The sequence below is a fragment of the Halichondria panicea genome, chromosome 13 (genome assembly GCF_963675165.1).
Source record: "Halichondria panicea chromosome 13, odHalPani1.1, whole genome shotgun sequence".
NCBI classification, from domain to species: Eukaryota; Metazoa; Porifera; class Demospongiae; order Suberitida; family Halichondriidae; genus Halichondria; species Halichondria panicea.
In genome coordinates this window covers 6,273,162-6,298,027 of record NC_087389.1, presented here as the reverse complement: position 1 = coordinate 6,298,027, position 24,866 = coordinate 6,273,162, and the positions used below count along the sequence as shown (strand labels likewise).

The 24,866-nt window shown below is 43.9% G+C and overlaps 2 protein-coding genes across 4 annotated transcripts; both read right to left on the bottom strand.

The window, feature by feature from the left end:
- Positions 1 to 991: 991 nt before the first annotated feature.
- Positions 992 to 19,732, bottom strand: LOC135347114 (ankyrin repeat domain-containing protein 36C-like). 3 transcript variants are annotated; one of them, XM_064544989.1, is made up of 33 exons: positions 19,582 to 19,732; positions 19,035 to 19,258; positions 18,732 to 18,885; positions 18,424 to 18,538; positions 17,915 to 18,088; positions 17,549 to 17,655; positions 17,046 to 17,183; positions 16,637 to 16,871; positions 16,259 to 16,409; positions 15,322 to 16,104; positions 14,445 to 14,962; positions 13,989 to 14,165; positions 13,653 to 13,800; positions 12,057 to 13,482; positions 11,814 to 11,909; positions 11,380 to 11,641; positions 10,990 to 11,227; positions 10,497 to 10,643; positions 9,913 to 10,190; positions 9,421 to 9,572; positions 8,936 to 9,320; positions 8,763 to 8,891; positions 8,377 to 8,502; positions 7,529 to 8,020; positions 7,134 to 7,301; positions 6,264 to 6,420; positions 5,852 to 6,042; positions 5,430 to 5,557; positions 4,258 to 4,339; positions 3,807 to 3,901; positions 2,630 to 2,771; positions 2,302 to 2,380; positions 992 to 1,419 (listed from the first exon to the last, which is right to left on the bottom strand). In XM_064544989.1, the coding sequence occupies exons 2-33, from the start codon at positions 19,162 to 19,164 to the stop codon at positions 1,292 to 1,294; spliced, it is 7,731 nt and encodes a 2,576-aa protein (XP_064401059.1). In that variant the 5' UTR covers positions 19,165 to 19,258; positions 19,582 to 19,732; the 3' UTR covers positions 992 to 1,291. The 3 variants fall into 3 exon arrangements, with proteins under 3 accessions (XP_064401059.1, XP_064401061.1, XP_064401060.1); XM_064544991.1 differs by having other exon boundaries at positions 14,445 to 14,807; positions 15,884 to 16,104; XM_064544990.1 differs by having other exon boundaries at positions 19,578 to 19,710.
- Positions 19,733 to 20,740: 1,008 nt separating this feature from the next.
- LOC135347113 (uncharacterized) lies at positions 20,741 to 24,521 on the bottom strand. The gene is made up of 10 exons (XM_064544988.1): positions 24,443 to 24,521; positions 24,185 to 24,338; positions 24,017 to 24,131; positions 23,792 to 23,965; positions 22,811 to 23,622; positions 22,415 to 22,598; positions 22,252 to 22,323; positions 22,085 to 22,169; positions 21,661 to 21,833; positions 20,741 to 21,553 (listed from the first exon to the last, which is right to left on the bottom strand). The coding sequence occupies exons 1-10, from the start codon at positions 24,504 to 24,506 to the stop codon at positions 20,837 to 20,839; spliced, it is 2,550 nt and encodes an 849-aa protein (XP_064401058.1). The 5' UTR covers positions 24,507 to 24,521; the 3' UTR covers positions 20,741 to 20,836.
- Positions 24,522 to 24,866: the final 345 nt, after the last annotated feature.

Here is a 24,866-nt window from a genome sequence, read left to right as displayed (position 1 = left end):
CACACTCCTTTCTTGTACTGTGTGCTAGTAATATTATAGCTAGTGTTCAAGCTTTGTGTGTCTAGAATCACAATAATGTTGTTGCTGGCTTCTTGGCAGTTTAGTCTGTTTGGCCTACCTAGCTGTATGGCCTATGCTTTTACCTTATTTGGGAGAGATGATGTTTGGCTCATGAAACCAGTTAGAAACATACCAAAATGTATTGGGGATAGGTCATCTAAATAGAGTCATTGTTATAGGAAGAAATTCACAGTCTATTTGTGCATATGTCTCAGACACGTGTTTTTTATTCATCTATGGGGTCACTTTTTTGAGAGGGTGTGTGTGTGTGTCTGGTTTAGTAAACACATTTTATTGTTTTGTTTTTCCTCATATCCAGGCTGCTATTAAAGGAGCTGTGAGCATAGATGCTTCAAAGACGAAAGCTGACGTTCGTCCCAACTGGTTGTCATTGGCTGCTGTGGGCGTTGGAGTTGCTCTAGTAGGAATGCTAACAATCAGATAATGGTTGCTGTGTTTGGTGTTTGACTGGTCCCCCCCCTCTGTGCGTGTGCCCTCTCACCTCTTCTCATTATATCTTATCTCACTTTGTGTTCATTTTATAGAACTATTGCAATTATGGAAACCTGAAACAAGTTATTTATTAATTCTAACAACAATAAATATGCATGGGTGGGTCGTTGCATGAGCTGGAATAAATAAAGCTGAAGATCACAATTGTATATAGCATGTACGTGCATAATATTATATATTATGTCTTTATCATAATAATTATAGGCTATTATAATATTATATACTGTAGCTGCATATGTATCAGAGGAGCTCGAGGTACGATAATACGACTATAATAATATACCGAGTATCACTCTAGCTATAGATCTGCATGGTCCCTCATCGAATTGGTTTCAATAAAAATCCACATTGCTCATTATTATTTTTGCAAATTAAAGTTACAGCTATAGTTTTTATACAGTGACTGTGGCCCAGTAAACCAACATTTATAATTCATTCATAATGAACATGGAAGGATGGGGTGAAAATGTCCGGTAGCTACGTACACAAGACACTGATGACTACCATTGTGATAATGCTAAAAGTGACAATGCTGCTAGCTAGTAGTAATGCATGGTGAGGACATGTGAGGACACATGGGCTGACCAGAGGATAGACAAAGTGACAAACATGATGTTAAAATGAACGGAATCTTGTCGCAATTAGAAACAAGTATGTATTACATGATCGTAATTATTTGTTCGGGTTTCGTAAATTCAGTTCAAATTGTTTCAAAAGTTCAAATCCGGTAATGTCTTTTGATGGCATCCAGGTGAGCCTGTTTTGATAAGGGAAGGCTATCCAGGGATGTTTTACGGGGCGTATAAGTGCTTCGGGTTGCCGTGCCGATAGTAGTAGTAGGGAGTACTGTACAGGGAAAGAAAATAGTCCATTTTTAATTTCATAATTCAACCAATAATAATAGACAGTGGATGGAAACAATACGTTAAATATGGAAAATTTTGTCGAATTTAAACTCTTAATCCCAGTGGTACAGTTTAATCCCAGTGGTACTCCACTCACATTACACATGAGCGTCTATATTTACCCAAGCACGAGCACACCAAAGGGCAGCCTCGTATAAAGTGCTAATGTCATTCATAGACTGTACTAAGGTGTGATTGACCTCCACACACTTCTGGAAGTGTGGCCTCCTTTACTAGCCATTTCTAGAAGTATGGTCTCCCTTACTGGACTAAGCTGGTACAGAGGAGGATCGTCAGGGTCAAAGGTCTTAATCATAAAGCTGCTTCCAGAGGACTTTAAGTGCATGAATTCCACTCATTTACTCTTCCTTTAGTATCTCCAATTCACGTGAGCTATAGTTATGATTGCATGACCGTGACGTGACGATCATCCTCTACGTGTATATACTATAGCGTGATAACAACCACAGTGTTAGGAATGTGGTATATGTACTCGTGACTAATTTTACTTGTAAGCATTTTGTGTAACTATGTGGTATATACATGTTAATCTCTGTGGAATTTAAAGCAGTGTACATTCTAACATGTGATGCTGCCATTGCCATTGACATTGTGTCTAGAGCACTGTGAAACTATGCGAGCGATCTGCCAACTACACAAGCAAACAGACCCGATGATGGTCCCAACAGGAAGCAAGGCGGCATACGCCCTCGACTAAATATGAGCAAGTACACTAGTTTATAAATCCACCCAGAAAACTGACGCATGCATCGTGTAGGGTGTGTGTGTGTGGGTGTGGGTGTGTGTGTGTGTGTGCGCGTACCTCTGTTTTTATGGCGGGCTATGGACTCGTCCAGCTTTGACCTCACTGTACTGAGGAGACTGTTGGTTGGTGACAAATCCTGTGCAAACATGGACATTATTATAGACAATCAATCACCACCAATGTCGCTCCAACAATAGACAAGAATTTCATATTTCTAAAGCACATTATATCTATCAAACAATAAAATCGACTCGAGACATATTTAAAGACCAATTGCATATGCACATGACTTCATTGTAGTGTGTGTGTGTGCATGACCTTCATTGTAGTGTGTGTGCATGACCTTCAGTCATCTATTAGTAATAGCTGCATATTAGGTTCTTACAATGTTTGCGGAGAGTGGGGGTGTGAGCCTGTGAGGAGTGGAGCTGTGTGGGTGTGGCTCTGTGTAGCGTGTGAGGAGTGGAGGTGTGAGGCTACCCACGACCGTGGCATCCATTAACTTCTGAGTTCTGTGTCTTTCCAAGCTGCACAATTAAAGAAACAAAAGAAGAAGCCGTTAATAACATAATTATCACTACAGTAACAGTTGTGTACTATTATATCGAAATAATTGGTCTCACGTTCTGACATATCCACACAAAGAACTAAGTATAAAGTGTCAGCCATAAACTGCATACTAAAGGCAGTGTATAAGGAAACAAAACAAGAGTTGTAATTTAACATAATTATCACGTACTTCAGTACATTGTTGTGTTGTGTTGTGTTGTGTACAATGTACATTACAATTATAATTATTGGCATTCACAATGATTGGTTTCATGTACACTGCTTCATTGAACTAAGCAAGCCATAAACTGAATGACTGTATAATTATACTCTAGAGATGTAATGGCTGCATGTAGTACTCTAGACTAGCTAGCTACAGGTTGTGTTGGCTGTAATGACTCGATGAAAGGAAACCCTCACTATGGTGTTTTGTTTGTATTGGTTTCCAAGACATCACTTCATTGTGTGCCCACAAAGCATCATTATCACACACACACGCGCGCGCACACACCCACACACACGCACACACCCACACACACGCACACACCCACACACACACACATACACACACGTGCGCTTAGCTCCCGGGCTGTCCATGTACATGTACACACGGCATGCAGTAGTTGAACAACAAACGGCTACAGCTGGTATACACGGAAGTTAGTAAACTACATTCCAAGAATTGAATGCAACAGACAGAAATTGTTGAACACACACACACACTTACTATAATTATCACTGGGATATGGGAAACACAAACAACGGGATAATTTAAATATATTATTATCAAAACAAACAATGCTTTTGCTATTCACAATATGTGAGGGCCAATGCTTTCAATGTCTCATATTACCATTCAAGGGAAAGTTGTGCTTTTAGAAAGGACAATATTTATAACTTTACAGATGCAGTTATGAAAACCAGCTAAGCTAAACAATCACTAGGTAGTACTCACACGGGAGAGTCTCGGCAGACGTGTATACACACAAGCTAGGCTTGTACTAATATTGTACCTCAGCTTGTTCTGGTAGTCGACACTGGTGTCCTTGGCTCTTTGAAGCAGCGAGCCGAGGTTAGCTGATTTTGTGAGCTCTGTTTGATATAGTTCCTGTGTGCGTGGTGTGGTGTGGGTGTGGGTGTGTGTGTGTGTGTGTGTGTGGGTGTGCGTGGTGTGGTGTGTGTATGTGTGTGTGTGTGTGTGTGTGGGTGTGTGTGTACACTGCATACAGGTATATGAATTTCCCTATAATAAATTAATTGTGTGAACATGGACTCTAGATGAATACCCTAACCTATGACTGGTGTAAGTGGGTCCACAACCTTCTCATACAATACAATATAATGGCTGTAGTGCATTTTCCTATACAATAAAAGTTGCTAGTCTAGTAAACTACATTACGGCTTCAACCAACATGCTCTCGATCATCATGACTACAAGTACGATCACCATGACAACCCACCCACCTTATATCTCCCTGCCTCGGACACAGCTATCTGCTTGTCTGACTCGACTTTCCCCAACTGAAACTGCATTTCATTAGCAGACCTGCACACAATGAAGGGAGTGGAGGATACATTGAGTTAGACAGTACATCAACAAAGCATCTACAGTGCTTACTACGACAATAGTACTGACAATAACACAGACTGCACACATGTATGTATAATAAATTATACTAATATCAAGAGCTGGGATCTCAGAGCCTACAAATGTAGTTCTCATAATACAGTGGTTAGAGACAATATAAAGCAGGAACTGGATACAAGGTTGGTTAGTATGTGGTCACTATCCCAGCTCCCTAGTGCAGCCACTACCTGTTTACACCAGAGCCGGGGCTAATCAGTTTACAAACACAAGTTTCCCAGTGAAACAGGACTGAAGCCAACTATTCCTGTATATGTGCTTATTTGGGAACTACTAAATAAAAACATGCACACAAACAAACATGAAAGCCTTTGCAACCATACACACACATGTATATACACATAACTTAGTTTCCCCTGATCACGTATTTGAGGGAAAAGAATGCTACGTATGTGAACATAGGAATTGAAGGTAGCTACCCTTTGATTCAGGTAAAGCTACCCTCAATCAAAGTCTCCAAGGAATGAAGGTTTACCCCCAGAGATGACATATTATTATTGATTGCTTATACGTTGACATAATTATTAGCTGTATATGATGACTGTATGGAAAATCACAGATTTATTATGTGGAGTGTGAAACGTGCACATCACCTAAAATAAGTATACAAAAACATCCTAATGGAAAATAACAGACCAATAATAATATAGACGAGTACATATTCAGAAAAAGGAAAAACATTGACCAAAGGCTCACACCCATGCATTAATATTGAGAGGACATTCATGTAGCTAGCGAAATGACCATAATTTTTATTATGCAATTAAAGGCTTCAATTGAAACTAGAACACTCCACCTCTAGACAGATATAACCACCTCTTAAGACTATACTTCACCACATGAAAGAGGAATGAGATTGAGGATTGAGAATGGCCATCACTTAGAAGATCCCGGGCATATCATTACTAAGCGTATCATTTATATAGCTAGCAAAATTACCAAAATGAAAGCTGAACCCTTGAACCCTGGCTATAGCTAGCACTGTTGTTACCTGTCAAGCTTGTCCCTCTGATCATTCTCTGAGCTCAGTCTGAGTCGGACGAGAGTGTCCTGTGCCTGTGACTGTTGCTCCAGGTGACGATTCACCTCCTCTAGCTTATGGCTAAGCTCACGGTGGGCCTGTGTGGGGGGTGGAGTGGGCGTGTGAATGTGTATCATTAGGCTGTGAGTGTGTAGATATACGCAGCCGAGCAACAAAAGTTAAATACATGCACAACCACACACACTAAATTACGAACAATCTACATTTTGAACCCTCAAGCACACAACACACACTGACAACCCATACCCGTAACACCTTTGCATACCAACACATGTGCACACACACCCACACCCACCCCCACACACACACACCCCCACACACACACCCACACACACACACCCCCACACACACACACACACACACACACACACCTTTTCCTCCACCACTTTCTTATATTTCTCAAGCTCTGCTTTGCTGACCATTTGACTGGTCACATGATTTTGTAGAGCTCTCAATTCTTCTTTTAGTCGATGGTTTTTGCTCTCTGATTTGAGCAACTCTTTGCGTTTTGATTGGCTCTCTGACTTGCCGAGGGTCAGCTGGGTCCTTAGCTCCTCCAGCTCTGTGTGTGTGGGTGAGTGTGTGTGTGTGTGAGTGTGTGTGTGTGTGTGTGGGTGAGTGTGTGTGTGGGTGTAATGTACTGTAGTATACAAACTGTAAGTATCGATCCCTCTAGCAGCTTCACAACAATCGAAAATTTTATTTTTGTCATTTACAAGTGATGCCTATAATTATTATTATAATAGGTATTGTATCAAAGGGCTTGGAAGGTCCTAATCTCACCGTGTCTGACTTGACTGGTGCTTTGCTCTGCTCTGTGTCTCTTCTCCACCTCTCTCTGGCAATGTGCCTGAGTGGAGGTCACCATCGATTGCAGCCCATCCATCTCCCGGCGCAGGATGGTGGTCTCTCTATCATAGTCAGCTCTCAGCTCTGGCACCTAGAGAGACGGGAGGGGGTGGGAGGGTTAGGGCATGATTAGTTAGAGTGCTACTGTCATTCTGTACAGGGCTGCATCCAGGATTTTGGATCAGGGGGGCGAATTGGGCAAATTAAAAATGAAGTCATCAGAATTATAGTAGTACAAATGAATCTGCCAGATCCTAGGGGGGGCGAATTACCCCCCTCGCCCCCTCAATGCAGCCCTGCTGTATTTACACCACTGCTGCTGTTCTATGACTCTTTCTACTGTTATGGAGCACACGGTGAGCAACACTATTATTAGGATTATATATAAAATTTTACTGTATGTGTATAATTGTAGAAAAGAGACAATAATTGTCCATTGTATGCAACAATATGCTACACGGGATACACTGAGTGAATGTGTACCAGTTTATTGTACATCAAACACAGGGTACATGTACGCACATGTGTATGTCAAGTGAATCGCTATAATAAGGAAGACAAAGCAAGCATGTACAACACATGAAGATGTCCTATTGTGCAGGTCTTCAACAACTAAGCACGAACAATGATCTTACAAGCCACCCTATACATAAGCTCGTTAGTCCATAGGCCCGTAAGCCTCACCTGGGACATCAACCTCTACTAGCTAGCCACCCTATACTGTGCATAAGCCCGTTTGTTCATAAGCCTGTTTGTTCATAAGCCCATAAGCCACATAGGTCACACAAGCCACACAAGCCTCACCTGGGATTGGTTCAGCTCTAGTGCTTGTGTTCGTTTCTTTGCCTGCTTGAGTTGAGCGCGTGCAGTGGCCACCTGGGAGGTCAGTTGGTTGGCTTCTCTCTGCACTACCTCTAGTTTCCATTCAGCCCCTTTCTTTAGCTCCAGGGCTTTCTTAGTGCGACGCTTCTCCTGAGGAGAGGACAGGGTTTGAATATTGAGCACTCCTGACCATATCACACCATAGATATACCATTATAGCTAACTGGTGTACATGCAGTACATGAACGTGGGTAAAATACTTAATTAAGCTTGTACATAGCAATCGCCTTTTTTACGCGTTACCTCAAATTAGCTACATGTAACTTAACTGTGTTCCACTATACATGCACACACCACACACACGCCCACACACTCACAGCATCCACTAGTCCGCTAGCGCCAGATTGACCCTTCTCCATCTCCATCAGTTTGACACCTAGTTTGGACTTTGACCTCACTTCTCCCTCCCACAAATAGCGTGCCTCCTCAGCCTCTGCCAGTGCTTTATCACGTACTGACTTAACAGATTCCAACTCCATTTGAGTCTGATTCAGTTCCGTCTGGGTCTCGGACAAATGAGTTTGCATAGTGGAGCGTATTTCTTGAAGATGGGAAATTTTCGATTCCATGCTATTTTGGAGTTTAATGTTTGATTCCAGTTCTGCTTCGAGACTGGACACCTTCTTGTAGGCTTCTTGGATTTGGGCCTCGATTTGAGATTTTTGTTCGAAGGCTGATTGCTTTTCGTCAAGTGCAACACGTGTTGTCTCGTGTGCCTCTGTGATGGTAGTGTGCAGCCCGCCCACGGTCTCCTCCAGTAGTGACGCCTCGTGCATCTTGGCAACGAGGTCAGAGGTCACCTCGCCAATCTGTAGGGTATAGAGTTACAGTGTAGGGTGACAGTGATATCACTTGCAGGCTGTGTACAAACACGTACACATTTGTACATGCATGGAGGATTGATAATTTCCCAAGAAATATGTTAACAAAACATGTCACTGTCCGATGTTTGTAATGTCTAGACAAGGAATAGTGTGCGGTAGCCATAAACTGTGTACATGCATGTACGTACACACACACACACACACACCCACACCCACATACACACACACACAATGTTTGAAGATACATGCATGTACGATCATTATAAATTGTAAATGTTATTATGTGTGAGCAAGGAACAGTTTGCGGTAGGTATACACTCATACGATTTGATTGTCTGTACCTTGGCTTCGAGTTGCTCGGCAACCTGCTTCAAGTCGTTCTTTTCTGCCTCCAGCTGTGTGTAGGACACCTCAGTGCTGGTCAGTCGCTCCTGCACATCAGCACACGACAAGTTGGCTCGGGACATCTGAGGGAGGAAGTGGGAAAAATAAGTTATAATAATATTTTTGGCTACGTATATATCAGGTTTAGAATGAGAGGTTAATTGATTGTGAATGACACTGTACCAACTTTGATTGCTTTACTAACTTCTAACTATTGCGAATTGCATGCAAAGCATGAGAGATTGCATGGACACGCTTTGTGATTGCAAATAATGCCCAAACTCGTCGCATTCGAACCCGATATACGATAATACCAAGTTAGGATATTAATTTATTGGTGTACCTGTTTATTGAGTTCTTCTTTCTCCCTCTCAATGGCGGCCATTTTCTCATCTCTACGAACCACTTCCACCCTCAGTGAACTAACACTCTCAATTAGGGTGCTACAGCGCTCCTCGAGGGTGACCTTTGACTGAGGCAATTTAATAATAAATTTTATTATCGTTAATTATTTACCTTTTCATATTCTGTTCGCAGCGTGCTCAAAAGAGTGTCGAATCTTTGCTGACTCAGCGCTTCGTTTCGTTCTTTTTCCTCCACTCTTCGCTGAGCGTACTCAACTTGTTGACGAAGTGCCACGCCCCCTGATTGCAGTGACGCTATCTTCTCATTGGCTGCCGCTAATCGCAATTCGAGTGATGAATGGCGTTCTGTTCGATCTTGTACGGTTTCCTCGAGTGATGTCATTCGTGACTGTCCGTGATCCACGTCACGTTGCAGCGCTGCAATCTGATTGGCTCGCTCAAAGAGGAGGGTGTTCTGTACTTTAACCTCCTTTTCAGCGTCTTGTAGTTTAGCCTCAAGGGCTTCTGTCTTGGAAGACTGCTGACTGTGCAAATTTCTGGAGAGGGGCAAAAATTGTTTTAAACTTCAATTGTAATTAGCGTCCCTATAAATATAACCTGTTGCCATGACACCACTGCTATGAATGACACACCCACCTTGACATATCAAGGTCTTTTTGTTTGAGGATCATCTCTTGCTTGAATCCTTGTATCTGCTGACTCAGCGCTTCTTCTCTCTCCTTGCTCTGTGCATGAGCAGTGCTCAGCTCAGCCAGTGTGGAGTCTAGTCTGGTCTTGAGGGACGAGGCCTACACAGTGGGAGAGGAGGGGCAGTGAATCAGAGTTACAAATGCACTGTAGTCTAAAATTGCTGTGATAAACGTTAATAGCATAAGGGCCATAATTTTAGTTCCGTGGGTACAATAACGTTATTTTCTGAAAGTTAAAATTAATACACTGTAGAGGCCTTTCATATTTTGTGTGTTGAAAAATCAAATTTTTTGGCCTCCCATGGTATTGAAATTTTGGCCGTTCCCAAATTTGGGATTTGAGAGCATACCATCTGAACGGGCTCCTTCTAAGCTTTCGGAAACCGTTACATTTGGACCATCAGTAGTTACAAAGCTAATTTTATGGGACCACACCCACCTCTTCCTGTGCGTGGCTCCGAAGCTCTGCCTCCTTGTCGAGAGCAGACGATAGGAAATCAGCTTTCTCATTCATTTCTCTAACGGATGCCTCAAATTGAGCGCCCACCTCCACAAGGCTGTCATCAGCACGTGCCACACCCTCTATCTTGAGAGCTAGCTCCGCCCTCGCTGTCTCCAGTTGACCTTTGACCTCATCTGCCTGTGTTTTCTCTGAAGTTAGCTGTGAGGTGAGCTGGGTGGTGGTCTTGGTTAGTTCTGACACTTGATCCTGGAGGTCTGTGAGAGGAGAGAGAAATCATATTGACATTGCGAATGCAGTCCTGTCAGTAACAGTGTTGTATAATTATACACTGTCACTACTAAGCGCTATACATGTATTTGTCTTCAGCTTGTTTATGGTACAATGTAAACCATGAATACTCGTTAAACAGACGAGTACAATTGTACGTACATGTACATATGCTGAATAGAGCTGGCTTACAATGTGTGTATCAACACACTGTTACTGAACCTACATAATTACACATAATATTTTTTATACGTATAAAGACTGTCTATTATCCATGTGGTGGGTGGGTGTACCTTGCTTGGTTTTGTCAGTCTGCTCCAGTCTCCCGGCTAGCTGACTCTTGATGTCACCAACTCTATGAGACTCTTCCCTCAAGGCCTCGTATAGTCTACTCTGCTCCGTGTACAACCCCTCCACTAGACTCTTGGCCTCTCTCTCACCTAACAGGGAGGGGGGATCAGTGTACAGTGTGAAGAGGTGGCATAAGTCATTGATCTAAACTACATGTACGTACTCAAGTTATGAAAGATTGACCTATCAATTGATACACACACACACACACACGTACAGTACATGGAATACACACACACGTACAGTACATGGAATACACACACACGTACAGTACATGGAATACACACACACACACACACACACACACACACACGTACAGTACATGGAATACACACACAGGCTGACACAGCTATTATAAGCTACTAAAATAAGTACAAGCTACAAGTTAAGCTACAATGTATAAAAGCTATAAGCTATTGTAAGCTAAAAGCTTACCCTGTAACTGTGACTCCCTCTCCACCAGCTCCTCCTCCAGTGTCTGGTTGGCAATACGGAGACTGCGATGAGCTAACTCCATCTCCCTACACTTGAGCTCAGTGCTCTGTCGTGTTTCTATCTCCTTGGATACACGTAACTCCATACGATCCAGCTGCTCCCGTAGCTGCGTACATATGCTATCATGTGATCTAACACTCTCTCGTGATTGGTCCAACTGGTACTTGAGCTCACGAACCTAGCAAAAAAAGCATTAAACATTAATTTTGGTTTGCAAATAAATTCTAGATTAGTAATCAAGCCAAACTATGCATGTACACATGTACGTACATATAAACACTATATACATGCAACAATCTGATTGGACGGAGATCACACCCGCCCACTCACCTGTAGCTCTAGATCCAGCTTGACAGTCTCCAGGTTCATCTTAGAGCTAATGGCAGTGTTATACTTCTTCTGACAGTGGTCCAGATGTGACTCTAACTGATGTCGCATTCTCTCACCGGCCAGTGCCTCGTTCTTAGAGCGCTCCAGATCGTGTGTGGCTCCTCTCAAGCTCTCCTCCAGCTGTATGGTGTGGGCGGAGTCTAACAATGAGGCCACACCCCCTTGGGAGGATCGGAGCGATTGGTTGAGTCTCAACAAGTGACTGCAAGAGAGAGAGAATTGAAAAATTAAACGCAATACCTTCTACACAAAAACATTATACACTTTTTTCACGGTGATTATTTCAAGTATGGACTTTGTATAAGTACACAGCACAAAGAAGAAACAAGAGTGGGGGGCAACACAAAACATACATACACGTAGCTATAACTGACCTCAGTGGAAGGTCATCGGACATCTTGCTGGACTGGGACAGCATCTCTTGAGAGCTCTGGTTGTCAAGGCCGGAAACACTCAACTCAGACATAGATCTGTAACACACACACACACACAAATCACAAATGAAACTTTATAGCTCTTATGCACAAAATAAGCGAGCAAAACAACTCTAGCCTCTAGAATAAAATTAAATATGGGCAACGATATAATTTAGGTAGCCAGTGTATTTAGTGACTCACAGCTCTGGGACAATGCCGCCCACTCTCTCCATTGGGATGAGGGATGTGTACCCGGGGGCAGCCTGGAGCTGTGACACTGTGAGGGGGTAACCAGGGGGCGGCTGGTAGGTGTGGCCAGTTGCTAGGGACATATTGTTATCCTCGCTATCAATTGGATATTCTTCGAATAAAGGTCGTAACTCCAATGCACTTTGACCTTTAGCGACCCTGGGACTACTTGTAGTGGGTGTGGCTTTCTCAGGTGATACAGTTTGTGGTACCTCTATATTTGGCCCGGGGGTTGTTTTCGAGGGAGTATGCGTTTTAGACAATGATGTCGCAACAGTCAATTTATTGGGCTTCAATTTGACCTCCTCCTCAGCTGTCGGCTCCGTTAAGGGGTGTGGTTTCAGAGGGGGTGTGGCTTCAAGAGCCGGCTCTATTAGAAACTGTGTCGTTCCTTCAACATGTGGTATGTTAGTGTTTGAAAAGTCCACACTCTTGTCATCATCGTCATAGTCCATGTCTTCACTGACTTCACTCAGCATTTCTGATATGGACTCGTTGCTTGGTTGAGGAGGTATCTTGTTAGTGGGGGCAATCACAGGGGCTTCTTCGTTAGTGGGGGCCATCACAGGGGCTTCCTCGTTAGTGAGGGTAATCACAGGGGTTTCCTCTTTTGTAGGCTTGTTAGCTGGAGGTACTTCCTCGTTAGCAGCTGTAACGACAGGGGCCTCTTCACTAACTGGCTCGTTAGCGACCCTTATCACAGGGGTCCCCTCTTTCTCCACTGATAGACTAGGAGCTGACTTGATCAGCATCTTCTCTGACCACATGGTCGGCACTTGTATGACATTGAGCCCCGTGTTGCTCAAAGAGCCACGCCCACCATGAAGCCTTAGAGGTGACAAACGCCCGATTGTACGAGATGGAGGTGAGGTCAAAGGTCGTATTGGTTTATCAGACGGAATGGAATCAATCATCGAATATGATTTGTCGTCCACACTGGAGCTGATGCAAGGGTCGACGGAGCTGCTCTTGTTCTTAGCTATCTTCAAATCAACGCTCGTACTTGGCACTCTTTTGTTGAGCGAATCATCCGTAGACGTGGTTGTCATGGTATCTAGACCAGAGTCAAGCCGATTGGACAATGAGAGACTCCTTTTTTCCTTCTTTTCTCTCTCCCATTCGCTTTCCATTTCGCTTTCGAAACTTGACACTTCGCTGAGTTTGGGGGAGTGTCCCTGTTCGTTAGTAGTTGGCCCAAGTTTGAGGGGGCTGAGTGGTTGTTCCTGCTCGTTAGCACCCTCCAGCTTCAGGGGGGGTAGTGGAGGGGGGTTTAGCCGCGAGCTGATGGTGAGGGGTGGGAGGTTACGTAGTGACGATGATGAGGAGCCTTGTAAAGTGTGGGAGGAGTCTCTGAGCGGAGATTGTACGGATGGGGGATCTGTGTGTGTGGGCGTGTGTGTGTGTGTGTGTGGGTGTGTGTGGGTGAGGGGGGCAAGAGTCAATGGTATACACAACATGACCATCATAAACTATACACACACTGTACTTTAACCCCCCACACCCCACATCCACACCCCCACACACTACACACACCACCCACACACTCACCCGCTGGCAACAGGTTGTCATGATCATCCTCCTCACTGTCACTGTCGAAGTTCCCATCACTCTCCTCATAATCACCAACATGTGTGTCATCATCATCGGCCATGGGAGTGGGTGTGGTCTCAACAACTTCCTTCTTTACTTCCTCCAACTGTAGCAGACAGAAGCAAACATAATAGTGATACTAACACCATAAAATTAACGTTTTAAAACGTTAACTTAATTACCGTATTACTAGAATATTTGCGGATCAATAACCTTTTTGAAAGTAGAAAAATTAACTTATGTTTAATACTCCCAAAACATTCTAGTAATACGGGTAATTGAAGATGTACGTACCTGTTTGTTGACCTTTGACCTCTGAGGTGAGAGTACGGGGTCATAGAGGGCAGCTCCATTCATAGAGTCGAGGGCAGAGATTGAAGTTGGTTCGTCATCTTCACTTTCGTCGTCTGTTGCCTCCTCATCGAGGTCCTCCCAGTCTGAGTCATCGTACTCATTAGTTGGATCATGTTCCTGTGGCGGGTACATGTATAATTATGCCATTATCTTTGGACGACCACCTTTAGTACGTTCAAATAAAATCGAAATATCATTTTTTATCGATAAAACTAAAAGTGCATGAACTCCTGGTAGCACATGTACAATACTTAATTGTGTGTATAGTTCAACTATTCGGAGAAGCATTATTGAATGTGCTTGTGTACTCTGTTTTAAAGGCTCTAGGCATTTTAATTACACAAGTAATGCCCTTCCGCTAACTGTGTACAGTATATATGTATATACCCTCCTCACCTCAATCTCCTCTGAGGGCTGCCTCAGGTCGTACATCCCCGCAGATTTAGATAGGGGGCTAACAACATTGTTCTTATCCGGGGTCACATCCCTCACACCCTCACTCCTCACACTGCACGAGAGGTCACTATGTGTGGGCGGTGAGGTCAGCACATGGCCTCCAAAGTCAACCACATCTTCCACATAGTCCATATCATCATAATTAGATCCGGAAATCTCCTCATCGACTGTTAGTAAACCCTCCATACTGCTACCACGAGAGACACCGCCCATTGTGGGTGTGGTCTTAGCCGACTGGATGGGTGTGGTTTCAGTGACCTCTGGGATTGCCACGTGGCTTGCATTAGGGGTAAGATCAGGAAGGTCAAAGTTGTTGTCTACATCAGAATCCCAGGTGATGGACTGGGAACTATCGCTGGCCTCGCTCAGTTGGTGGTCGTTGGTGGGTGTGGTTTGACTTTTGGACCCTTCAAGGACGAGATCGTCAGGTTTGGGGCCAGTCGTGGATGAAGCTACAACTGCAAAGAAAGAGAGAGAGTGGTGTTCGTTAGTTACACTACCGACAGACAATACAAGTACATTATTCCAGCATGCTGCACGTGCCGTACTGCTAGAAATATTTATTCGTTTTGCAACTGAAAGGCTACAAAAATATTATGCACAATTAATTTTTTTCACACTGCAATTTCAAAGGGAACTATACAATAATTATCATGCAGTAAAGGCCTCGAATAAAAGCCTAAATTTATGCAATACAAATTTATGACATTGACATGGTAGCCAGCTCGCAGTTAGAGTCACGCATACACTACTAACACTATGGTATGCACCAATGAGCAGTCTAGCTGCAGTGTACACACAGTGGTTGCGTGCTTACCTGTCTCTTCAGCTGGCTTGCTCAGATTAACCACTTCTTGCAGCAAACGCTCAATTCCCTCCTCGTCACTGTCCAATGAGAATGTATCGTGGGCGTCACCACTGACCACACCCACTTCCTGTCTACGGCCAGCCGTGATTGGACGGACAGGACCAGAGTTATCAGGTGACAGGAAATCAGACGTAAATTGGCTCGAAGAAAGGGGACTAACGATGAAAGTATCAGTCCTATCTGGGGTCACAGCCCTCACAGCCTCACTCCTTACACTGCCCGAGAGATCAATACGTGCGGGCGTTCGTTCAAGGGTCACAGCCTTACTCATCACACTGTCTGAGAGGCCACGTCTCAAGAGGTCACTGCGTGTGGGCGTTTGTTCAGGTTCACTTGGTACATAGCCTCCAAAATCAACAGCATCGTCCTCAGAATTGAAATTTGATTCAGACTCGGAAATCTCCTCATCTACTGTTAGCATACCCTCCCTGCTATCACGAGGGACTCCGCCCATTGTGGGTGTGGTTTCAGCGACCTCTGGAATTTCCACATGGCTCGTATTAGGGGTAAGATCAAAGTTGTCATCTACGTCTGAATCCCAGTTGATAGATTGTGAACTATCGCTGACCTCGTCATTGTTTGGGGGTGCGGCTTCATTATCCTCTGGGGGCGTGGCGTCCTGTGTGCTCAGTTGGTAGTGAGCGGCGGGGTCGTTGGTGGGTGTGATTTGACCTTTGGACCCTTCGAGGACGAGATTGACAGCTTTGGGACCAGTCGTGGATGGAGCTACAACTGCAGAGAAGAAAGAGAGTGGGGATTGTTAGAGTGAAACTTCAAATTCTGCCAACTGGCAATTGACTGAATGCTTATCGTAGGGGGTAGCTATAATACATGTACTGTATACATGTAAGTTAGTGATGGGTTATAGAGTTAGTTGGTTGTGTACCTGTCTCAGTGTGGGGGGTCTGGGGGAGCTTGAGACTGAGGGCTGCTGTCTCAGTGTGGGGGGTCTGGGGGAGCTTGAGACTGAGGGCTGCTGTCTCAGTGTGGGGGGTCTGGGGGAGCTTGAGACTGAGGGCAGCTCTCAAGTTGACCTTCTGTATAATACAGGGAGGACATTATATGAACACACAACCACCATCATCATCATAATTATCATACAGTACACTGTGTACTCTAGCTTTCAGAAAATCAGAAAAGTGTTGAAATTGAATACACGGAATTCATGTTACGGAAGCTGAAAAACCAACAATTAAACAGATGAAATTTCAAAAATTGGTCTGGGAACGAGACTACTCAAGAAGTTAGCCCCCCCCACACTCACCACCATGTTCTGTGGTGACGCGAGATCATCCTCAGTATCCGTGGCCGCCCACGAATCTTCACCGCGTGGTGGAGACGAGTGATCTTCACTCACACTCTCGTCTGCGATCTGATTGGTCGCTGGGCCTCCGAGCCCCATCTCCGTGGGAACGTAGACAGAGGAGAGAAGGTTGTTGTTGATAAAAGAGGTTTGTTTTATCGGTCGAGGTGGCGGTGGTTCCAGAATATCAGCACAGCTACAGGGAGGGGCAGGGGATCATTATAATAATTATACGGTTGTACAAGTTTATAATAATTATTTAATTTTTACAAGAGAAAATAATTGATGGAACAGAGTGGGATAAAAGAGCGAATGTTAATATTTTTATTGTTATTATATTTTATTATTTTTGTGATGTTGATTGACTTACTGGTACTGCTGTGCAGACATTGCTAGTGTGTGTGCAGTGAGTCCCTCGTTGTCCTTGTGGGTGTGGTTAGCCCCACCCTCCATGAGTAGGGACACTAGCTGACCTCGTCCCTCAACACAGGCAGTCATCAGAGCACTCCTATATACACAAGAGGGAAGTATAGATAACTGCCTCTCCATGACCACCCTTGAAGAAAGGCCACCATGATATAAAGGCCAGGTCCCAAATGAAAAGTTGTGTACAAAACAACCCATCAACAAAGGCCACCTTCGTGTAATGGTAAAAACATTGTTCCTCAAAAAAGTGTTCGTTATAGAGATATAGAGATATAGAGATATAGAGATATAGAGATATAGAGAGGTGTTCCACTGTACATGTATAATTATTGGTAGAGTTTGTGTACTACAGCGGGCTGATCGATTTTGTTTATTTATTTACAGATTTTGCTGCTGGCTTTGTAAATAAGTGTGGTCATGTGATAGTCATGTTACCTAGTTACGTACCGTCCCTGAGAGTCCTGGTAGTCGAGGTTGGCTCCTTGTTGGATGAGAGTGGAGACAGCTTCATGGTGGCCATTGAGGGTGGAGATGTGGAGGGGGGTCAGGCCGCACTGTTGGGAGGGAGAGTATTGTTATTAGTATACAGCGTAACTGTACAGTATAGGGATGTGCCCACACTGGTCGGTGGTGGTGGTTGGCACTAACCACCTCTAGACTAACAATAACCACCTCTTAGGCATTAGTTTACTAGTACATAACACGCCATGAAGAGGATGCTGAAATGAGATTGAGGATTGAAAAAGACCACCACTTAAAAAACTCCGAGCACATCACTATAGTACAAATAGTTTAGTTACTAATAACACCAACCTTCTCAATGACATCAATCCTAGCTCCCTTGCTGATGAGTTGTCTGAGAGCCTCAGTGTCTCCACACTTGGCAGCCAGGTGGAGGGGGGTGCGGCCAAGGTTGTCAGCTAGGTTAGGGTCAGCTCCACTAGCCAGGACAATGCTCACAGCATCACTGCACCCACTCTCTATCAGCTACAGGGCAGAGGAGGAGGGAGGGGTAGTGTACAATGTTAGCTAGATCACATAATAATAATTATACAACGCTAAATGATCCTCAAAACGCCTGCAAAAAATGGGGAATAGTGTTGAGCAAAAAGAAAGATGTTCTTTTCACATCATTTGAAATGCAAACCTTATTATAAGTCAAACCACTAGCTACAGTGTACACACAGTGGGGCACACTATATCCACACACAATAGAGTAGCATTTTCTTTTAGTTCTAGTGAGGCGAAAAATGGTTGTAGCCTACAAGTACAAGTGCGCTGTACACCTCCAGACCCACACCCCACACACTCACACCACACACCTTGTGCAGAGGAGCAGCTCCTTGGTTGTCAGTTATGTTAGGGTCCGCCCCCGCATCACACACTGCCCTCACAATGTCCACACGCCCACGCGCACACGCAAAGTGGAGTGCAGTCCTGAGAGAAACAAATAACAATAATTATTACTTAGAGTGTGTCAACATAATTATACCTGTAATTAGCATTAATTAATAGTTGAAAAAGCATTTCCACTAAGAGCGTTAGTTTTTAGCTTGGGAAGAATTTGTACTAAGAACACAGTTACAGGTCACCATTTAAACACAAGCTCTAGCTCTAGCTTTGCTCTTACCGTCCCTCCTTGTCATAGTAGTCCACATACATCGGCTTCTTGAGGCCGGAGAGTGCAGAGGTCACCTTGGGCAGGTCATCCTTCCACACCGCTTTGTGCAGCTTGGAGAGATCCTTCAGTTTGATTACCACATAACCACCATTAGCCTCACTCTCTGCAGGGAGGGGGGTTAGCATACAGATACACATTAGTAGTACTGACAATGGAAACCTTGAGCTAGGTATACCCCCTCCCACACACACACACACACCCACACCCACACACACACCCACACCACACACACACACACACACACACACACACCTTGTTGGGTCCAAGAGTCTTGGCTAGCCAGTGAGCCCACACTGGCACTATCAGCAGTGTTGGCCTTAGCTTCAGAGCCACTCTTGGACTTGCGATGGAACAGTCGCAGCCTCGGTATCCTGAGTGGCATCTCCTCCTCGTCCTCCTCGTCAACAGATGATGATTCGAGGGAGGCGTGTCCCTCCAGAGAGAGGGGGCTGAGCCTATCAGAGGATGGGTTGGACCTGGAGGCAACAAAGAGTGAGATAGCGTAACGGACAAATTTGGACCACCATAAAAATTATCTCTGCAAGTTAAAGAAGGGGAGGGGCTGCTCAGGAGACTGTAACCATGTACGGAGATTAAGAGCTTGTGGTTGAACAATAGTGAGTACTGACTGTTGCTAAGGCTTTATATTGAGCTCAATAACTAGTTTAGGTTCATATCAGCACTGCAATACAGTGAGCGCACCAGCTAACACCTCAACACAGGGCTCAGAATGCTAAGGCTATAAATTATCTAGTAGACCAAAATAACATCTGTTACATACTAATTTTAGCTTACTTACGTATCAAGCTAGCTCACGCTAGTGTAAGTTAGGCTTCCCAGATCATTTCATGGACGCAGTGAGTAAATGCCTTGTTTTTTCACAGCTTTGTTTGGATTTTCTCACCAACGTGCACCTTGACAAAAGACCACGCCCACCCTAGGTAAAAGGGGCGGATCTCCAAGAAGTTGGCGCATGCGCGTTAGGTAAAGAGTCGATCCTAGTGGTCTTGTTCACATGGTTACTAACTCTCTTCCACAGCACACAGCATGCAATGAATGGCCATGATACACAACTCACTTGTTTTACAAAGAACATTAATTTAAGATTGCTCAAAGTTTATGCAATTACAGCATTGTTTTTAGCAGGTAAAAAAGCAAGCAAAAATCAGTGTTTTAGACAAAAGATGAAGAATTGAACTAGAGGAAAGTGATTGATTACTGATGACTGAAGGCTGTTAGTTATAATAAAGCTTAGGCAGAATGAGGGAAAGTACACATCATACACAATGGGGTGATAGCAAAACAGTGATATTATAATTTTATAGCAAAAAAGGTGATAAGCAAAAAAGAGACAAAATAATTATTTTAAATGACTGAATTGAATGAATTTTAGCATTCAAAACAACACAGAAATGAAAACCAAACAACTGAGAACAGAATAGAGTGAGATTAAGTAACCCAACAAACAGTAATAATGATAATACCTCACAGAACTTGCTGCATCAGGATCAGATTGCAGCAGAGTTGCAATGTCCACTGAAGACTGAGATGGCTCTCCTCCAGTTGGAGGGGCCCTCTCAGGTCTTGGGGACTTGTCTTGTTCACTCTTCGCATGTTGTTGGCTGGTTTGCCCGCGATCAGGGTGTTGGGAAAATTTTCTCACTCTTGAGTTTTGTTTTCCAGACATCTTCAAGTTGCTCTAGAGAAAGTTTTCAATGAAAAATAACAAATAAATCACAGCAAAAGCCGAAAAAGTAGCAGAGAAATAGCTTCGAACACGAATAGCTTCTCCAGTAGTTTCTGACCAGGTCAAAACTGAACAGAATGAGATCGCGGGGGACCTTCCGTTGCTTATGGAAACGACTCCAATTACGGAGTTTGTTTCCGTAATCTATATGTTATCTCCGTATATTATTAATTTTCCGCGCATGCGCTAACACTCTAATTATTTGCACAGCTCTCAACACAAGCATCTCTTCACAGAAATAAAACCATTATGTACACCAGGAGCATGATAATAAATAATACTGACATGTGTTCAACTGAAAAACTATTCATATAGAGGTGAACCATTCCTGTGGTCGCAATATTGGAGGTAGATTGTGCTGTTGCTGTAACAAGTGCAGTAGTTGGTTGAGGCCAGTGTGTGTTTGTCTCCTGACTGGCTGCAATGTCGTTCTTGTATAGTGAGTCATCACCGAGGGATTGCTATGCCGAGGCATCACCGAGGGATTGTTATGCCGAGGCATCACTGAGGGATTGCTATGCCGAGGCATCACTGAGGGATTGCTATGCCGAGGCATCACCGAGGGATTGCTATGCCGAGGTATCACCGAGGGATTGTTATGATGAGGTATATTAGGTAAGTGGGGAGGAGGAGGTAAGCCACTCGGGGGAGGGCCAGGCATCTGAAGGTAGTTTGGATGGTATGAATACTGACTCTGATTCAACATCTGTTGTTGACCGGGAGCTTGGAGTTGCCTTCCAGGCTGAGTTTGTATGATTTGTTGGTACTGGTGGTAGACTTGTTGTGGCTTGTTGTGTGGGTGACAGAGTGTGGCTGTGAATGGTGAGGGTGGTGGGGGCGGCATCGGGTGTGAGGAGTGTGGGAGTGTGAAGCTGAGGTACGGGGTCGGCTGTACAGAGGGGGGTGGCATTAACGGTGGGATGTTGTAAGGTGTGCTCTGTACGGGGGCAGAGCTCATCTGCTGTGTTGCACATGCTATACTATTCCTTATCTTTTCAGGGGTAACCTCAGGTTTTGGTGGCTCCTGTGAGAACAGAAAAAGCAATAAAATTAATGTATATGCACACTTTGTACGATCACATTCTACAACTGCAAGTATAGCATGCATTCTCTGTGTACAAAGAGTCTTACGAAAGTGTCAGCGTTGAGTTGAGTGTATGGTGGCCATGCATAGTGAGTGATGGGGCAGTCGGGGGCACTCAGGACCAGTGTGTTGACCCGCGCCAGGAGAGGGGACGATTGATGTACATCGCGAGACGTTACAAACAAACGCTTCTCCTCCCAGTGCATACACATAAACACACCTGCAAAAAGAATCCCCAAATATGGACATTGATGGGGTACCATTTCATTTTAAAAGGTTGCTTTAAACTTTTTACAAATCGTTGAATTTAACCTTGGCGACTGAATGAGCCATTATACATGCAGAGGGGAGGGTAATGTCAAAACAATAAGTACAGAAACAGCATTAATTGTATGTTTCGAACTAGCACTGAAATAGGTCGAAATTTTACAATGGCTACGCCACAATGCACGTGCACTGTGTGTTTTATACCTAGTCCGATAATCTGCATCAGAGGTGGTGATTTTGAGATCAAGGCTTTGAAAGAATTCTTGTCTGTTGGGTCGGCCTGAACTATCTGTAAAAGCAAGAACGATCATATGAATAGAATTCAGTGAACTCACTGACAAGTTACTATATAGGCGTGTGCATACATGTACCTGAGATGGGTCCACCCATGTCAGTGCTACAACCTTGCCAGCCACTCCAAAGAGGTTCTCCCCGATAGGCGCCTGCACAAGTAAGCAAACCAGTATACAGAGTAACTATTATTGCTTCACACTATATCTCTGGTATTTGCATTGCAAAACACTTCGATCTCACCCTATTTGGCTCGTTCACAAAGTAGATGGCAATGTCTTTGAAGTTGAACATGATTGGATCGTTGTGTGCGTATAGTGGGCACCTGTCCTTAAGCAAGGGGGTTTGGTGTATCTTGGTTACTTGTAGCGACTCCTCCATCAACATTCGGAAAGAGTCCAACAACTTCAACTGTCGAGCTAACAACCTACAAAACGACTGATTAGTATGGCATAAGTATATAATTATATTCTATGCTTAGCATTCTGGGACAACAACTAGAAGCTTAGAAATCATAATTATGATATCATAATTATATTCCCCATGCTGAATTCTCTGGGACAACTATATAATAATGTATTTCCCTGTGCAGTACCATGCACATGCACAATTAAGCAATGCCATGCACCATGAACTCACAGTTGCTCCTCTGTTAGCTCTGGTTGACCACCAGCATCATTAGCCTCCTCCCCATCTGTATCCTCTATCACATCTGGACTACTGTCATCATCATTAGCTTCCGCTATCTCCACGGTGACTCCCTCTATACATCTACTGTTGTATGCACTATGAACCTCCTTAAAAGCATTGTTTTTGTCCTCTCCAACAAATTCATCTTCTTCACTAGATTCGCCAAGCACCTCCTTGACAATGTTAGCCATCCTACAATCACTAGCTATTTCCTCTTCCTCTTTCAGCCTAGCAATGGACATTCCTTGGCGTTGATCAATTGTAAGGACACGGCGTCTCCCACTAGCATATTGGTGTTTGTCGAGAGTACGAAGTTTAATATTGACCACACTCTCTGTGTCCCAACCTTCACCGCTAGTGTCACTTGTGATATTATTTGACTGAGATTCGTTCTCAGTCGTTACCTCAGTAACAGATTCGGAAGAGTATTCGATAGAACTTGAGCTGCTCTCAAAGTCTGATGGATAATAAGATCTACTCATCATGTTACTGTCATCATCAGTATCGAAAATTAGCTCAAAATCACTGCTTTTTGTCGACACTGAACTGTTTGCAGATTTTAGCCGGTTTTGGCTCACTGGAGTGGAACAAGTTCTGCCGCCCTCGTTAACAGAACTGACAATTTCAAAGTCTTCCTCCTCATCGATGATGACCAGGTCGCTGTCACTGTCTTGTTCTGTGTCTTGTGAGAAGTGGCTGATTAAATTGACTATCTCATGGTTGTTGTTGAGTGTGGCTACATGGAGAGCTGTCAACCCATCCTGCAGAAGTAGACAATAATTTTGCTTTCCAAAGAGCCTGAGAAATTACTAAAACACATAATTATTTTAATCGGGCTGGATTCGAGGCTAACTATATGTTCAACTGAAGCGTAAGCTCCTAACAAAATAATTTGTTCATCTATTAAACGCTGAACTAGCTCCCACTCACCCTCTCTACAAGATCAGTTCTTGCACTTCTCTCCAGGAGTAACTGTACAGCTGGTATGTCTCCCATCTTTGCGGCAAGATGTAGGGGAGTGCGGCCAAACTCATCCATCACATCTGGGTCTGCTCTAGTGTTGAGGAGGTGCTGCACTGATGAATAGTTCCTACTCTCCACAGCCTATAAATAGAGAAGAAGGGAACATTCATTGTGTTGCCCATCTATTCTTACTTTATGCAAAGGTGTTTTCCCCTGACCATCGGCAATGTTTGGATTGGCTCCAGCTAAACAGATAGACTTCACCATGCCATCGTGACCACGTGCACATGCAAAATGGAGAGCAGTCCTGAAAGCAAGAGAAAATTATCTCAAATTTGGAGTGATTCAGTAACGCTTTACCTTTGATCCTTGTCGAAGTAATCGATGTACATTGTCTTTTTGAGGCCTATCAAGACTGTTTTTACTCTTTGCAAGTCATCTTTCCAAACAGCTTTGTGCAATTTGGGGAGATCCTTCAGTCTCGTCACTGTGTATCCACAATCCTTCTTGTGGTCTGTGGAGAAAAGAATCATGCTAGAACATTAACCGCACAACAGCTCCATACAGCTAGCTATAGATAGCTCCGAGTTACTACATCTACCTAGCTGGATGGCCTACCAGTGTATGTAGCTATCCACCAAGGGTCTGTACTCTTGGAGATGTTAATCTCAGCCTCTGCCATTGTAAATGCAGTGAAGCGATTCGAATTATTGTTGCATCTTGCAAAGTATGCCTGAGGCAGCCATAATAAATTATTGCACATGCGCAATAATACAGCTTAGAAGGGGTGGGGCTGCTCAGAACAATTAGGCCGTATCTATCTTGCTATTTGAGCAAAAGATCAAAGAGACCACAGTGCAAATATGTGGCATTTTGCACAGTCAAGGCTGGTACATCAAAGCTAACAAGCTACCACAGTGCAATAAATTATGCCACAGCCAGAAAGCTTGGACGAAAGTTGGAATGATCTCTTTCTTCCTACAATACTCACTTTTTTGTGCTATCAAAATAAGAAATGCAGAATGTATGAATCTCATTATAA

Bases quoted from the DNA above. Each gene is read 5' to 3' on its own strand.
- LOC135347114 (XM_064544989.1), bottom strand. From the start codon at position 19,164: ATGCCACTCAGGATACCGAGGCTGCGACTGTTCCATCGCAAGTCCAAG. The intron at 14,166-14,444 runs GTGAGGAGGGTA...TACCCGCCACAG, and splicing joins AGCCCTCAGAGGAGATTGAG to GAACATGATCCAACTAATGA. The intron at 4,340-5,429 runs GTAACAACAGTG...CATTGTGTGCAG, and splicing joins CAGAGGGACAAGCTTGACAG to GTCTGCTAATGAAATGCAGT.
- LOC135347113 (XM_064544988.1), bottom strand. From the start codon at position 24,506: ATGGCAGAGGCTGAGATTAACATCTCCAAGAGTACAGACCCTTGGTGG. The intron at 24,339-24,442 runs GTAGGCCATCCA...TTTTCTCCACAG, and splicing joins GTGGATAGCTACATACACTG to ACCACAAGAAGGATTGTGGA. The intron at 22,324-22,414 runs GTGAGATCGAAG...TTACTTGTGCAG, and splicing joins TTGTGAACGAGCCAAATAGG to GCGCCTATCGGGGAGAACCT.